The sequence below is a fragment of the Lonchura striata genome, chromosome 13 (genome assembly GCF_046129695.1).
Source record: "Lonchura striata isolate bLonStr1 chromosome 13, bLonStr1.mat, whole genome shotgun sequence".
NCBI lineage: Eukaryota > Metazoa > Chordata > Aves > Passeriformes > Estrildidae > Lonchura > Lonchura striata.
In genome coordinates this window covers 10,404,811-10,422,318 of record NC_134615.1, presented here as the reverse complement: position 1 = coordinate 10,422,318, position 17,508 = coordinate 10,404,811, and the positions used below count along the sequence as shown (strand labels likewise).

Sequence of the window (17,508 nt, the reverse complement as noted above, 5' to 3'; positions counted from 1 at the left end):
CAGAATGCCAGAATCACAGCTGACTTTCCCAAAAAACAGAATAAATTTGGATTTTATTTTGAAGTGCTACACAGATTTAAGAGCAGTTACACATTCCCCTTAATAGTGAAATCCTAAAACATACTGAAGCATATGCTTTAATTCTGAACCTAGGGCTGGAACTCAGTGAATACCATTGTGCACTGGCTCTAAGCTATTCAAAAGCTTTTCTTACCCTCTTCATTAAGAAGCTGCTGTCATTTACTCCCTTCTTTACAAAAAAAGGCAAAGTATCCTGACAAGTCAAGTCCACTGATGCATAATTCAGAGAGGTGCCTTACCTCAGCCAACCCCCAGTCCAGCCCTAAACTATAGGGAGACACAACAACAGGCAAAGAATGCAAGCACAGCAGCTACAAACTGACTTCAAAATAAGCAGGTCTATACCAAATATTAGCTTCCCACTCAAAGTCTACTCTTGCAAATTTTTCTGAACTGTTTTAAACAGCTAATCCTAATTCGACGTACTCTTTTTTTAAATACTGATATTTCCACAGAATTCTAGTCTATTAGTGAAGTGTTTGCAATTAATTCCAAAGCTGCTGAAAAACAATGTATTCTGACAGACCAAACTGGCATTCTGACACATGCATGATTCTTTCTCTTTCTAGTCTGCAACTAGAAATCCTTATGAACCCTGTTAAGTGCCAAGCTGGTGACTGGAAAGTTATACAAAATATTGATACTGTACTCACATGCAAAAAATACTATTCAATAATGATAAAGGAAACTGTATTCCAAACCCACTCAGATTATATCTAAAAATGTGAATTATCTGAGATTTTTTACAAGGGCTGGAGAGCCTCTGGACTCATAATTCTTTATCATGGTAACTGTTTTTTAGAAGAGGATACAAATCAATCCTGCCTATGTATTTCAAACAGACTGTCCAAAGCAAATAGAACTGTTCTTCAGTTAGGTATCTGTGCTGAAGTTCAAGTTCAAAAGTTTTCCAAGATATTCAACTAATACAGAAATATGAAGTACAAAAAGAACATTCAGTGCACAAAGTATCTTGGCTAATTTATGACAGATAGCTGACATGCATACAAAGGCTTCTCTGTAACAGCTTTTTATTACCACAAAATTCAGAAAAAAATTCCATGAACATTTAATTGCCTGGCTATGCTCCTGGTCTAATTTCCCTGCATACAAATAGTCACTATCAGGCATTTGGATCCATTTCTGTTTTCTTCTCTTTTTAACAGAGGTCATCTAAATTTAGACTAAAATATTCCTTTGTTAATGAACAGTAACTGGAAATAGGAAGACATTCTGTCTTGCTGAAGCAACAGCTCTGCAGAAGCATTAGAACTAAACACATATCCAGCAATTAGAAAGCACCAAGCTTTGCTCCCAAGCTCATAGGCATGGCAATTTTCTTCCTGAATTCACCCTGTCATGGACAGCAAGAATTTAACACACCTACACACAGGAATAAAGGTTGTGCCTTTCATACTTAATGATGGCACTTACCAGACAAGCAGCAGTGTGAACAGCAAATGCAGCAGTTAGGTGACCACTGATGTTGTTTGCTCTCCAGCATAACAGCCACCTTTGCTCGCTCCAGATGGAGTTTCCAACCACATAAACCACAAGAAGCAGATGAAAATGTAGCAATTATGTCCAGCCATGAGCTGTCCATTAGAACAGGTAAAGCACCTGCTTCAGGAAGTTTAGCCAGCAGTAGAGAGATATAAAGATCTCATAGGGGAGCAGCCCAACCATGGTTAATAGAGCAATTATTTCTCCAGATGCAACTAATGGGCAATTAGCAGGGCTTACATAAACCCTGCAGCCCAGGCAGGCAGGGGGGCATGAACCTTATAAAGCTCAGCTGCAAAAATCCATGGACAGGAGCAGAGCATCCCTAAGAATGTGGTTTTAAAAGATGGAAAAACAAACATCTCAAAGCAGCAATGAAGTACCCAGAATTCAAACACAACTAATTAAACAGGTATTAATTAAATTTGTTTTCCTTCACAAATGACACAATGGAAAACCACAAATTTTCTCTACTGAAGGGCAGGGAATGAAAAAAAAAAAAACAAAACTCAGCAAAGGTTGAATAAAATTGCCAATATTAATATACAGAGCTAGATTAATGATTGGAACGCTCTTTCCAAGAAATCCCAAATCATTGTGTCTGCATAGCAAACAACAGCCAGATAAACAGAAAAATGTGATTTTCAGGTATTTTTATCCATCCATTGACTAGAATTAGGACAGCTTAGTTCAAGTATTTAAAATACCAATGACAGGAGAGGTATCAGCAAACTCAGAAACAGAGAGCATTACACTTTCAGCAAAGTGTAAATAAAATTCCCCAGGGGAATACGACAAGAAATAATGTATTTATTACACTTCCCTGCTTGTTTTCTTTGCACTTTGAGGCCCTTCATGCACCCTAAAAAAGTGTACTACACACTTGAGAAATGCGCAGGTAAAGGACAGTAACTCATTTTTGAAAGCTAAAGAAGTGAAGCCATGCTCTTTTCTAGCACATTTAAATTACTACTAGTTCATGTTAACATGCAAAGATCAAAACAGAGCTCTCAAACCACAGCCTGTTCATGCATCCATTTTCAAAGAACTCGTTGGCCTTGTCAAAACAGTCATTTTCTACTATCTAGCAGGAAGAAAATAATGATGTTTGTAGGAAGTCAATTGACACTTCATTTGCAGAATGTCATGTAGCATCCAGATGAGCTCATGACACCTTAATTTAAGTAGCATTTTTCATATTTAAATCACTGCATTAAGCACTGTCAGTCAAGAGAGTCATTAGAATGACTCTGTAGGCAAATACTATCAGAACCACTTTCACTCCCACCTACTAAAGCTACCACACCTCAGGTCTGACAACTGAGAAGCTTCTAGGATTATGCCCTAAGTCACTTCTGTGAATGTGAGCCAGGCCAGCTCAAAAAATGTGGCTATTTTTTACCAATGCTTCTCCTTTTGACTGAAACAGGTACAGAACCATGCCAGAAGCAGTGCAGCTGCAACAGTGGGAACATGGCAGTCCCTAGGGCCAGAGACAACACAAAAAAGAAGGCAGAGTGTAAAACCACAGCAGTACAAGGAATCTCTAAGCATGCACAATACTAAAACCATCACATGCATTAGTGCTGCATCTGCCCTGGCAGCCTCAACAATTCAGCCTGGCCCAGCCCTGCTGTGCCAGCACCTCCCTCATTCCCTCCTCTGCCATCCATGCTGGCACAGGACAATGGACACAGACTTCTTTCTGCCCAGGGAAGGGCAATGCTTTGTCTCTTCCCCACACCTAAGGACATGCTCCTTCTTCTCTCCAGCAAACTGCTAGAATAAAAGCACTGAATAGGCACAAATCAGCAGAAAAAGGAATTGTAATGGGCTATCGCATCACACTGCAGAAAATGGATATTGGGATGAAGGTTATGACAACTCCTTACTTCTGTCTGTTACATGATACCTGAAGCTTGCAAGGCACAGGTCTCAATTCATCTTCCTCATGATCACTCCAGTTCTGGCCTTCTGAAAGCCAAACCTCCTGAAACTAACCTAATTAATAAGATCTCAACACTTGTATCTCCAGAATGTTATTTGTGTCTTTAGGCAAACCAACTTTGACAGCTCTACAACCTTTGTGATAAAATAACTGTAATATGTGCTCCAAAATTAGATTAATTCACATCTGAGTCCCAGAAGTTCAGAAAAAATTCACTCATGGAAAACCTGACTCTCATGGAAAGCTAACACTCATCACACCATAATCAGCCAAACACTCATCACACCATAATCAGTCAAGGAGTGGGAATCTGTGACTTACATGAAAAATCTAAGTTCAGAAACTTAATTATAACACTAATTAAAGAAATGCTCCTAAAAGAACATGCAGCTAGTCCATATTATGCACTGGGGAAACTGCTTAGCTTCAATACAAGCTGGTACCATCAAGAGCTTCAAAAATACATTAAAGCTCTTCCAAGAAAGAAAGAGAAAACTTGAAGAAGTCTAGTTACTGTCTAGATTCTCTACAGTTCTTTCTTAGCTAAAAATATTTGATCATTAAAAATCAGTATCGTGAAGTCCTCCAAATAAGTGATGTTTAGGGCTTGAACACTATTTAAATACAGAAAACACCCCAAAATCTGTCCTTGTGTTCAAGTACAGCTCACTGAGATTTCTATGTTACTTAGCCACCATGTAACAGCATCTGCATTGTACCCAAGGAACTGACAGAAACCCACCTATGTCAGAACTCGGCAGTTGATATCTGAATAACTGAGCTGGCATTCTCAGGCCTTCTTTTGTCCACTGAATCTTCTGAGTCCAGTTTAATTCTTTTAAAATTCAAATGAAACAATACTTGCAGTTTAACACCTCTTACCTCAAGCAAGGCTGCTGCAGGATCCCCCTGCAAGCTCTTTGCCAGCTTATCCACCTCATCCAAGAGGAACACAGGATTGTTCACCCCAACAGTCTTCAGCCCGTTGATGATCCTGCCAGGCATGCTGCCCACATAGGTACGCCTGGAAAGGAAAGGAGATGGAGAAAGAGGGTGGTGACACGAGGAAAAGGAGGAGCAACACCAAAAATATAAATAAAACTCCAGGCAAAATAGAAGAACAAGGAGCACTGCAACAATTCTTCTTTTTTTGCAAAAATTTGTGAAATACTTGATAAAATTATGGAATATACAATGGAGCTAATACAAGCAATTGTAGCAACAGATGAAAATTTGAGTTCCATGGTAAACTAGCTGGTCTGCAAAGATAATAATTTGCATTAAAGTGTATCCAAACTTTACAGCTTGTGGACATCTAACATGTTCCAGTACCAGCATTCCAGAAGCAGATTTGGGAACCTCATTAATAAAAACATTTTCATAATTACAATGCTGGGATTTTGTCATCACAACAGAGTTCACACAGCATGTTACAAAAGAGAGCAAAATTCCAATTATGCTGAACTGTGAATGTCCCCTTGACAGCATGATTTAATAAACACCCAACAAAAAAAACTGTATTTACTGTCATTTCAATATAAAATGAAAAGATTAATATTGCAATGAAACAAAAAATTGTAAGTTTGAATTTATTTAGCAAATCAGTAAAATATTTTTTCCACAACACACACAGAGCAGAACTACATTTTACAGGTGTATGTAACCCTTGTTTGCTGCATTTATCACACACATTTCTGCTTGTGCCATAACTACTCAAAATACTATAATTAAGAGCATGACGTTCTAAGACGAAAGAGATACATTAAGTGCTGAATTACAGTATCTAGCTCATGACCCCCACAAAGCAGACAAGCAGAACAGGCCTGCTTTGCCATACAATCTGGTTTATTACTGTCCAAAATAAACAGGATGACATTTACAAAGATGAATCCAAAAATACCATGGGAGTAATTTCAAAAAATACTAGTGATTACTTTAAATATATAAAAAACCCCAAAACCAGAATCCAAACCACAGAGCAATGGTGTCAGTTCCGTGTAACATTTAACCACTGAAGAAACAAATAGCAGTATATAAAATTTAATTTTAATTTAATTATAGATGTTTTAAGATCTTCTAAATAGCCAGCAATGCAAGAGAAATTCAGTTGCCTGTTACCACCTTCTTGAGGCAGCTGTTAAAGACTGAAGCAGCCAGCAGGCAACAGTTCCTCACTTCAGTGCTTTTGTGTAGTCTTAATGTGCAGCAAGGGAGCGGATTGCTGTCACGGAGGGTGTGCTGTGGAACGTTCATTACAGATCAGGGCTCTGCATGGGGAGCTATTACACAGCCAGCCTGCCTCCTCCTCCTCCATCTGCACACCCACAGCTTTGCCAAGACAGGGAAAGCATTCTACAGAGTGCAATCAGAAAATGAGGAGACTGAATCAGAGCTAGAGTTCACAGAAGTGAATCATTCACCAGTGTAAATAAATGTGTCAGTGTTTCAGTTTGGGTATTTCTTTGGTTTTGGGGGGATTTGGGTTTTTTCAGTTATGGGTTTAGGTTTTTTTCTTTTTGTGGTTTTGGGTCTTGTTTGGTGGTGCTAGTTTTGTTCTTATCTGGATCGTTTTTACCACAAGGTGCTCACTGCACTAGAGAATAATTTTTTATGCTTCAGAGACAATGCAGCCCAACTGTTTCAGTATTTTGCTTATGGCAGTAAGAGTGTACCATAATTAGGTAAACATCAAACATTCCTTGTTCTTGCTTCCTACATTATTTTCAAGTGCATGCTATAAAACATTACATGCATTTTTAAATGCATGTTTGTGTTTATATATACACAGTTCTACTTGGTCCTTTTGAATCCTATGAAGATTTGAGCTCTCCATGTTCTGTTGAGTTTTAAGAAAGAGGCTGGTTTATAAATGAAATTAAGGCAAACAGATGCAATCGTCTCAATCTGTAGTACCTCTTCATTTATTAGAGATGGACCAATACCTATTTTATTATACAAATAATCAAATGCTTGAGATCTCAAAAGTTATTAGGGGAACACATCTCAACAAAAGAATCCTTGGTAAGGCAGGCCCTGCAGGTATTTACATATAAAACCAGCCAGAATATATTAAAATTACAAGCAGATATGGCCATTTATCTGTCTGGCTGTTAACCTTTGCCTTGTAAGATGTGAAACTAAATGCTAAAATATCACTGAATGTGATGTTGATTTCATTATTTTTGCTAGGGTTGAAAGGAGGTTAAACAGTATCCTACATTGCTTTGCTCATTTTTTGACACAGTTTCTTTCCCTGCATTAAACCCAGAGGACAGTCAGCTTTCCCCACTCAAAACAGGAAGCACAGAGCAGGCTTCCTACTTACCTCACTTGTGTAGCAACACTTAAAAAACCCAACCCCTTGAGAGCTCCAGGAAGAGGTCTGCAACTTAGTAATCTTTTTATATAGTTTCAGATCAGTGAAAAAGTACCTTTAAACAAAACCTTATAGTGGTATAGTATGTCATCAGGCACTGTGTATCCTAGAAAATGCAAGAAAAACAGCTGGGAAATCTAACCTTCTCAGTTCTCCCAAACTGGGAAAGCCTAGGACACAGAACCCTTGAAGTAGTGGTAGTATTATTGAAAGAAAGAAACAGGACTCACTTTCTTCACAGTGAACTCAAGACAAATAGTTTTAAATCATTTTTAACTGCAGGGCCAGAAAAGGGTAACAAAGTTAACACCACTGTTTCTGAATGTCCTTGCACAAGGTCACATCCTTTTTGGTTTTTTGGGGGTTTTTTGTTGTGCAAGGCCAGAGATTGCATCCACTCTAGGGCTTTATAAATCTACCTCTGCTTTGTACTTGTCTAACAAAGCTCATTCCTCTCATGGGTGAAGCTGTTTGAAGTTCTTCTGGTGCAACAAGGCCTGTGCAGGGAAGTTCTGCCAGCACAGCTGTCCTGGTGAGGAATCCCACCTCTCCTCAAACAGGTGCACCAAAAAAGTCTTCAATAAAGGCCTAAGACAGAAGTGAGCTGTCCAAGCTTTTGAAGCTGCAGAGCAGTGGAAATATAGGAAGGAGTGCTTCACATGAAGGTGAGAAAGAAGAGCTTCACACTTACCTCACCAGCACCACTATAAATAAATGGCACAATTACATTTTTCCTTTTCAGAAATAGAAAGACACACAACAGAGAAGATCATACATTTACTGTGTGATACAAAATATCAATACCCAGGATATTTTTTTAAAACAATGAGCTTCTTGGAAAACAGTTCTAAATCATCCTTCAGAGTGGTTTGTGGTTTTTTGGTTTGTTTGGTTTTTTTTTTTTTTTAATACAAGTAAACAACAAATGTAAACCAACATACTTTAACATATGGTATAGATGAGTGATAAATACAGACAACAGCTGAAGGATATCTGATCAAGGAGCTCTGGTTTTGTACCAAGAGGATGATTTCATTTTGGGAATACAAAATTAATACTTTATATATAACAATATATATAAAGTAACAATACTTGCTACTCCACTCAATCAGTGAAGGATTCCCAAGCTCCAGGTGTAGGCACATGATCCCCAGTGAAATGGCCAAACCTGGGCAGCTCCAATGGCCACATTTACACATCAGGTGGGACAGCAGAGTTACTGAGACACCACAGCCCACCCTGCTGCTCTCCAAGAGCCTTGTCTGCTGAATCTCTTGGTCTGCACCTTTCACCAAAGTGGCCCAAATGAATGCTATTTCAGGCACTGTTTGCTTGCAAGTCAAGCTGAAACAGTTCCTTTTCCATGTTCTAGTACATTTAGTACATTTTTCTACATGTTCAGTACATCAGTAGGCACATACAGTACTGTTCTCCTGCAATGTTAATTGAATTCTTAACTGAAGCCCCAAAGCCTAATAAGGAGCTTTTAGGAGAAAAACAGTGTCTTCTAAGGTATAATATTAGAAAATCAGCCTGCTCCACAGTGAAACCCAGAAAACAACAGTCTGTGTCTCCTCCACTTCCAGATCACGTCCCCCTGACTGCCAACATGGATTCACATGTCTGAGAGTAACTTGAAGGATTTATTCACACAGAAGGACATTTACAGGGCTGTACACAAAAGCTGTAGTTCAAATCTGATTAAATCTTATTCTGAGAAGGAGGAAAACAAAACAAAGCAGAATTTAAAACTCAGTAGGCAACAGGTGAGTTTGATTTTAGTTATAAAAAACTGGAAGAAGCAGTTGGCTACAAAGGACTCCTGGTACCAACTGCTCTAAAGTTCATTTTTAAACTATACACTTGCTTGTTGAACAGTAAACACACAATATTCTTGCTAATTCCTGATTACATTTTTCTTTGCTGGTGAAAAATAAAATCTCTTAGCAAATTTTTCCCATTGGCTAATTTCATACACTTTTTAATATGAAATTTGTAACAGTTAGCCTCTAACATGAATTAGTAACTTAATAATGCCCTCAAAAATGTGTGACAGCCACAAGCAGCTGAATTAAAAAGCTTTTTAAAGACTCTCTCATATGACTCTCCCTGTCTTTACTCTTTATGAGGTCTAAGCACAAGATAGGAAGTTTGACTTTTGCTTATAATGTCAAGCTCAAGATGTGGTTTCCGTGTTACAAAGGATTGAGTCCTGCTCTGCTCTGGAAAAGTTACTTTCCATAAAGCTGAGTATTCCACAGCCTCTAGTGGCTTCACTTCGAATAGCACATGGTGTCGAGTCACATTTTAAGCTGTTTTTAGGACATTCTATTTTAGGTATATCCTACTGAGAGTAGCTGCATAGCCACAGGGCAAAATTTACTGTTAGATGGCATCAAACAAAACAACTGAAAGCTTTAATTCACTGTATTCACATACTGCTGTAAGGAGACATTTTATTGAATAACATGACTTAAAAAAGAAAACCTGACTAAAATGCATTATTCCAGATTTCCTATACTGCATGCAATAAACATAAACTATGTGTAATGGAAACAAAAATGCTGCACTGATGCTTGGTAGTTACCTATCCCTACTGCCCATTATGCTTCCAGGTGCAAGGATTAAGGAATGAAATAATACAAATTCAAAAGACAAAGCAGTAAGGACATAAAGAGCCCAACATCAAAAACTGTCCTCGGGAATGTTATCAAAAAATTCTCCTTTGAAACCTGCCAGCTTAGGTGTCCTTGCATAAATCTCCTTTTGAAATAGGAAAACATTGTACAAACAAGCCCATTGCTATCCACTAGCAACTTTCATGTATCACTCCAAGCTTCCTCTTGTCTTTCAGCTGCAAACATGGTTATGAAGGAATGTATTGAAATCTTTACATCACTTTTAAAAGGCAGAAAAATCAAGAGCTTGCATTAAACTGTCTACAAAATTTTACTTCAAAGTGCTAAAATAACTCAAGATGAAATCCATTCCCTATGAAAATAAAGGGCAGCAGCAGAAGGAAAGAATAAAGGCTGTACCACAACACTAAACATCCATTCCCATTAAAATACTCTCTGAAGTAGTAGCACTGAATACCAAGGAAAATCAATAAATACCTACCATTGTTTCATAGAAGTAAAATTTCTCTGTATTAGCTGAACAATTAAAACAATCAAGACATTCTAAAAAGAAAAAAATGCAATTAGGAAAACAAGAAGTAATTACCTGTGGCCTCGAATATCAGACTGATCACAGACGCCTCCTAAAGCAATTCTGTGGAATTCTCTACCCAAAGTCTTTGCAATTGATCTTCCAACACTGGTTTTGCCAACTCCTGGGGGCCCCACAAAACAAAGAATGGGTCCCTTGAGGTTGTTTTTAAGCTGTCGCACAGCCAAATACTCCAAAACTCTCTTCTTCAACTTCTCCATGGCATAATGGTCATTGTCCAAAACAATGCGAGCTGCACGGATTTCCAGGCGATCTGGCATCAACAACAGCACACAGATCAGCACATTTACCTTAAAATGGAAACAACTGATCCTACAGTAGATATAGATACCTTCATCAGGGCAACCCCCCAACTCACATATATTTCAGACAATGCTTTTCTAAAACAAAGGTATTAAAGTTTTCTTTAATTTCCTTCTTTAAGAAAGAAATTTGACCTTAGCTAGACAGATTATAGTACTGAAAATGACACAGTACGGATAATTACACCCAAGGCTAAAATTATTATAATGATTTTCTATTTCGGTATTCATGTGTGTTTGTTTTCACTGTAGCTACAGAGTTCAAAGTAGCAATCACCTGGGTCACACTCAAAAACTTTGCTTAAAGTAAAAACACCAAACTTCACATGACACAGCACAATTTTAAAGGATCAAAGAGCAATTTCCACCAAAAAAACATTCTGCTAGGATATGACTGTCAACAAACATTTTACTCATTTGGGTATTCTTTGAATAATATTGCAAAGTACATGTAGGCAGATCTTGTTACAATTTAATGATTAAAGAAAATATTTTCAAAACTAGTAAACAGCCAGGGCTCTATTTCAAACCAGCAACAATTCACCACTACAAATAGCACCAGAAGGGTAGAGATGGACATGCAGGTGTGCTAAGTCCACCTTGTGCAAAGTAATTTTGCCCACTTCACCTACTTGTGCTGGTCAGTAGATGTCTGTCGGTCCTGTTTGGTTTCCTATTCTTCCCTCACTCTCCATTTTTGCACACTGTATCTGTATTAACGGTATCATCCTCTACTCACAACTTCAAAAATTATAGTACAAAGCAGACACTGACTCAGTTTTTCCACTGCACCCCAAGCTGTAATTTTTAAAATTAACTACAACTGAGCTTTTTTATCCTTTTGTTTCTTACCAGACTTGCTTAAGATAAACCAGAATCTTCTTCAGACAGATCAATATTACAGAACTCTCCAAAAGGGTTTTTTGTCTGACATAAAAAATAATTAGATGCTCATTTCTTTGATACATACTGGCACAATTTGTAATTATTAACACCTTCATTTTTTAATGGCGCTATTCTTAATAATTTTTAAATTCACATTCTTAGATATACAACTGAGCTACACAGGCTATTCAGTGTACAGCTCTCACTGAAGTGTAATGGTTCACCTGGCTTACAGTAACCTAACAAACAATGTTTTTACAAGACAGAACCAGTTCACAGTGTTTACATGACAATTACTTGTCCTAAAATATTTCTGCATGAGAATCACCACTACGAGAAGGATTTACCTTTTGTACTCTTGTTCCATGGCAATTCTACCATCAGTTCCAAGTAATTTCTTGTCAAAGCATATTCTGGCATTGACTGAGGCATCTTCTTTAACCTGGAAATATAAGTACAGAATTCAAAAGGCCAACCAGACATTAAATGCAAAAGAAGTCTCTACTGCACCACAAGGCAGCAATTGCTGCCTGACGCTTAAAACCATTTCAAAAACACAACCAACAGGAACATATATCAAACAGGAAAAGGTCTGCAAGATTTGTTTTAAATTTTAAAAGAAACCACCATTTAAAAGCCTCCTACCTTTTTATTTCTTTAAGACAAACTTTAAGAGCTTGTTCTGACATACTGGATGTTCTAATCTTTTTTTCTAGGATGACAACATCATCATGATCTTCGTCTTCCTCCTCATCTTCTGTAATGCTTCCATGACTGATTCTTCTATTAGGACGAATAGCTACAACCTGTTCAATGGAAAGAGAGCCACAGAATTGCACCAGGTCTTGGTTTTTAAATAAGCTGTGTACTTTGGCTTTGAATGAAAATCATGGCAAAAACAAGTAAGGTGCACAGAAAAATTCAGAACTCCAGAAAGTTGTAAGTCCAGAAACTAACTTCAAAAAGTGTTATTGTCACTACTTTAAAAAGGTACAGCTCTTTATATATTTCCTAAGTAAGTTTATCATATATCCTAAACTCACAAACAACACAAAACTGAAAGGAGCTATTTGTGGTATTTCAAACACTGCAGCCCATCATATTAAGCAGAAAAATGGTTAAATCTCTCTTATCTTTTTTCATTTCTCAATGACTTCCCAGTTACTGAACTATTTAAGTGCAGTAAGATGCAGCAAAAGTGAACAAGCTCCATTTTACAACACCCATTCTTTATCTGTAGTTCAAAAGCTGCCACTCATCTGCAGTGCAATCAGTAAGCAATACACCTTTCACTGCACATGCCAGAACTCACTGAGTGCATACCATGCATGTGAACTGACTCATCAGAGGAATCTGAGCATTTACTTAATGTCACAAAGTGCTCAGACTAAAATAAAAATAAAAATTAAATTAAAAAAAAAATAAAGCCTAGACAGTTTTAAACAAGTATTTCGTCTTTTGTGTATTTACACAGCCAAAATTGCCACCTATGGCTATAAATTAAAAATGCACAGATTAAAATCATGCATTCATTAGCCTGTTTATAAAGTGCATCTTAGTTATAATTTTTAAGTATTCCAAATTTAAAGCTCCATACCCTTTTATCATCATCCTGTTTGGACTTTCTTGTTTTCTGAAGCAGTTTCAAGCCTTCAATCTGTCTAACAAGCAATGGTATGGTCATCTTGAACCGTTCTTCCAGCCTAACAGCATCTAAAATCTAAAAGCAAGGAGTTGTAAGCAGGCACCAAGTTCACAATGATAAATCCTCACTCTGGGGAGGACTGCATGGACAATACTGCTACTGTTTTTTGACCAGAGGTATAGAATAGATGGATTTAGGAAAACAGGTAGCAAGAAAAACAAGGAGAATACAGTACACAAAATCTAGCCCTCAAGGGTCTGGATGCCTGAACTACAAAACTTCAACTTCAAACTATAGAACATTCTCTTCTCTCTAGTTTTAAAACATTTCAGTATTTCAGTTGCATTTTCTGTGGCAAATATCTATCAATTTTCTATTTTTCAATTACTGGGCCTCAGGAAAGAGATGGCCCCGTTAAAAAAATTACAGCATCATCTCCTTGGATAACCCAGGGAAAAAAAATCACCTTTTGCCTTAAGAGTTTTGTTCTGAGATTTTTTTGTTTCCGCTCCTCTGTATTTCCACAGCTTCCACTAGCTGGTCTTTTCTTTAGAAATTCTAATAATGAAAAAGTGACACACTAATAACTAATGTACCTTCCTCCTGCAGGATATTCAGCTATAGTACACACCTTCCCTTCAAATTACTGCATTAATTTGTATTTGTGGTGCTTTGAAACAACCTAACACACTATCAATTCCAGGCACAGCATAAGAAGTTAGAGAAAAGAAGGAACAACTTCCAAAACATAGCAAGCAAATACAGAAATCAGATGAATAAGCACCAAGCCATAAAGATCATTCTTGCAGATTTACTTTGACATATGATAGAAATTTAACCACTGTCTCAGTGTTTAAAGAAACCCAGACTTCAAGATGTTTTAAAAATATTTAATTGTAATACTAAAAATATTTTAATTCTGAACTTATTAGCATTAAGATATGTATAATGGTCAGTCAGCTATGATAAGTAAGCAAAATTTCAACACAATCTTAAGGAAGATTTATCAATTTTACTATGGGAAGTGCATGGTCTACCTATTAATAAAACAAACCATTTCCAAGATTTCCCAACTAGAGCTATTTACCTTAGGCGAGTTCTGCCATATGCATATACAAACACTTTAAACAACACAATCAAACCATTTTGCAATCATTCATGCTCAGCTGTAACACAAATCCCTGCTGGCATAGTATTATCTCTGTACAGTCACAATTCCAAAATTACCTAAAAGTGACTGATTCTAAAAGATAGCAACACCTAACTAGCACTAAAACCGCTGAAGAAGGCGATACCTGCAGCTTCTCTTGGTTGGTTGTTCGGATGATAGAGGTCAGGATATCTGGCAGAGCTTCTCTGGGCAGACTGTCCAGGAGACGCCGGAGCTTTGCGACTGCAGGCACGGACATATCCAGCATCTCAACCAGCTACAACACACAAGGAACAGCGCTCACGCCGCTGTGCTCCTTCTGCCATGAGCTCAGTGCCCCTCTGACCCAAACACGATTGTGCCTTTCAGTGTGAAGCGTGTCCAGGTAGTTTGCCAAAAAGCTACTGGAATAAGTTCACCAAAAGTTCACAGATGAGGCACTAACTCAGAATAGAGCACCAAGACTTTGAGCTTTCTGCTTGTCTGAGAAGTTCAAAAGTATCATTATTGTTCGTAGCATTGTTTTTCAATACATACATCTCCTATTCGCCCCATATACCCACACGAAAAACCTCCTCATGACTCTTTTTCAATACATCCTTTAAATTCTGATTCATAAGACTTCTATCGTATATATTTTCTTATATCTCTGTAAAAATTAATCAAATATTTTACTAGAATGTATTTATAATATTCCTACATATGAAACACCAACTTATCATAGCACCAACGCAAGCAGTTGCACAAGATTCAGCTGCAATGAGCTGTGCAGACACCCTGGAATTTGACATAGAAACTTCAAGCTGTAACAGCAACATTTATTTTGTAGGAGAAATACTGAAACACTACTAGTCACTGAAAAATAGACAGAAAACAAGTTGATAGAAAACAAGTAAAGCCTAAGAATACCCACAGGTTATGTGACACACAATTATAAAACAAATTACCTGTACTGCATACTTGTAGAATTGTTCTGACAGCTCTCCAAGCTCCTCCTCAGATTTATGGCCATTAGTGAACTGCTCAAGTCGATCTAACTGCTGCACTTCAGCAACAGGATAGGGCTTCTCCTTCAGCAGCTGCAGGATCTGGAATCGGCAGAGGCCTGTCACCAGCAACGTGTAATGGGGCTTGGGCCAGTTGCTACCAACCACCTGAACTGCCAAGGCAGCAGTGCCAATCCTAAAAACAGATCAAATCCTTGTATTATCTGTCACCCTCCACAGAACATTTTGTGTGCTCATTAGCCCAAGTAACCAAGCTATATGTTGCAAGACCGTGATGGGTCATAGTTCCTACTGTGAAATGAAATCAGATTATCCAATTCCCTTTGTAACACAGACTACAAAACCAAACACTGGAACCTGAACACGAATGAGTTAAGTGAAAAACGAAGTACTATAATATCAGTCATGCAATTTAGAAACATGTAATTTCTTCATAATAATGGATCTGGATGCGGACAGGCACACTGACATTTTTGTTAAGCATTATACACTGAGAAATGGGAGTAATGATGATTCTTCACTGAAATTCCCAGCCTTGACCTGAATCAATGTTTCAGATCGCCGTACCTATTGAAGCAGATTTACAACATAAGTTATTTTCTCGCAACATCTTACGAAGTCCACTGATACGGTAAAGTTCAGAGAGTAAGGGTTACATCATGTTGGTTTCACCAGACAAATAGGACTTGTTTTCATTCTATGTGAAGTAAGTCAATACTGTGTTACCTATCAGGTGAAAAAGCCAAAGGTTAACAGCTGCGACAGCCCTAGAGGAGCGTTCTTTCGTCTTCTGCTCGTTCCCCTTAGCCTCTTTCCAAACTCCCCCCCGGCCAGCCCGTCCCGGCACCTCGCCCGCGGGTCGGCTGTGGGACCAGGCTCCCGGGCGGGCGGGGCCGAGGCCTCGCGGGGCGGCCCCGCGGCGAGCCCCGGCCGGGGAGCCGGGCTGGGCTCGGGGGGACCCCAGCGCCGCGAGGGAGAGCCGGGCCGAGCCGCACCTGTGCAGGTTGGGCAGGTCGTCGCAGTCGGAGGTGGGGTCGCTGGTGTTGGGGATGACGCCGATGATGGTGCTCCGCAGCGAGGTGCCCTTCAGCAGCCGGCTGCGCACCAGCTGCATGTTGCGCGGCGAGTCCACGCTGGTGCGCATGGTGGAGCCGGGCAGCAGCACGCTCTCGTGCGTGAGCAGCAGCGGCAGCCGGGTGGGGATCTGGATAGCGCTGCCCGCCGCCATGGCCGCTCGCCACCCTCACGCCGCCCCGCGCCCCTCACGCCCGCCCCGCTGCCGCGGCCGCCCGGCCCCTCGCGCGCCGCGGCCCCGCCCGCTACGGGCGCCGGCAGGGCCCGGCCGCGCGGCCCGCCCGCTGCGCCCCCTGGCGGCGGCGGCGGCCGCGCCGCCCCGGCCCGGGCCCGGCGCCGAATCGCTCCCGCCGCTCCCGAGGCGCTCCCGCCGCTCCCGAGGCGCTCCCGCCGCTCCTACTGCCGCTCCCGCCGCCTCTCGGGTCCAGTCTCCTTGCAAACACCGAGCCGAGCCGGGTCCCCTTCGTCCCCTTCAGTCCCCCGAGGCCGCTGTGCCGCCGGCAGGTGTCAGGCTGGCACTGGCAATGGGTGTGGGCTGTGCGCTCTGAACCAGCGCTGAGGGCTCCGACACTGGAGAGGGAGCGTGCGACAGATCGCCTGTGAAATGCGACCGCTACGAGGTGAAATCCCCTTTTCTGTTGTTTTTTACACAAACCTGCTCTCCTGCGTCCGTGCTCCGGGTCGAAGGGCTCAGCATGCTGTTTCAGAGTCACGGAACGGTTCGGGTTGGAAGGAGCTCTGCATCGCCCCGTCCCAAGGCAGGGTCAGCTGGCGCAGGTGCCGCAGGAACGCGCCCAGCTGGGTTTGAAAAGGCTCCAGAAGGGGACACCCCACGCCCGGGCAGCTGCTGCTCCTCCCGTGAGGAAAGCGGAGGGAGCAGCTGCAGGACCCGGCACCTCCCTGCGGGGCCCCGAGGGCAGCGAGGAGCAAAGCCCGTCCGCTGCTCCTCGTTCCCAGCCTGGCTGCCCGCGTTCGCACCCGGAATTCCACTGCCACAGTGATGTTAGCAGCCCTGGAGGCACCAGCCAGGCCACAGCTCACTGGGACAGTGAGCCAAAACAGTCCAGGTGAAAGGGCTCCAACTCCCTGGAGAGTTCAAACGAAAATGTGGGGTTTAGAAACTTTCCTTTTTAATTTTTCCCCACTGGTAAACGAGGTGCAACATCAGAACTGCATAATGCAGTGAAGTATGTTAGCCAATCTCCTGTTTAATCACTGATTTGCATGATTCCTGTTGAACAAAGGTAATCCTGTACAGAGGGGAAATCACAATAGCAGCAAACTGACAATTTGAAATGCAAAAGGA

General features: G+C 40.5%; 1 protein-coding gene across 1 annotated transcript in view; it reads right to left on the bottom strand.

Annotated features, from left to right (window-relative positions):
• The window catches only part of LONP2 (lon peptidase 2, peroxisomal), a 37,728-nt gene extending 21,304 nt beyond the window's left edge, over positions 1-16,424 (bottom strand). Inside the window, exons 1-8 of the mRNA XM_021536112.2 lie at positions 16,124-16,424; positions 15,069-15,303; positions 14,267-14,398; positions 12,924-13,046; positions 11,972-12,132; positions 11,674-11,768; positions 10,134-10,392; positions 4,415-4,556 (exon numbers count right to left, since the gene is read on the bottom strand). Of these exons, the coding sequence (XP_021391787.1) occupies positions 4,415-4,556; positions 10,134-10,392; positions 11,674-11,768; positions 11,972-12,132; positions 12,924-13,046; positions 14,267-14,398; positions 15,069-15,303; positions 16,124-16,356 (1,380 nt within the window). The 5' untranslated portion in view covers positions 16,357-16,424. The remainder of the gene's footprint in view (positions 1-4,414; positions 4,557-10,133; positions 10,393-11,673; positions 11,769-11,971; positions 12,133-12,923; positions 13,047-14,266; positions 14,399-15,068; positions 15,304-16,123) is intronic.
• Between the last annotated feature and the right edge of the window lie 1,084 nt (positions 16,425-17,508).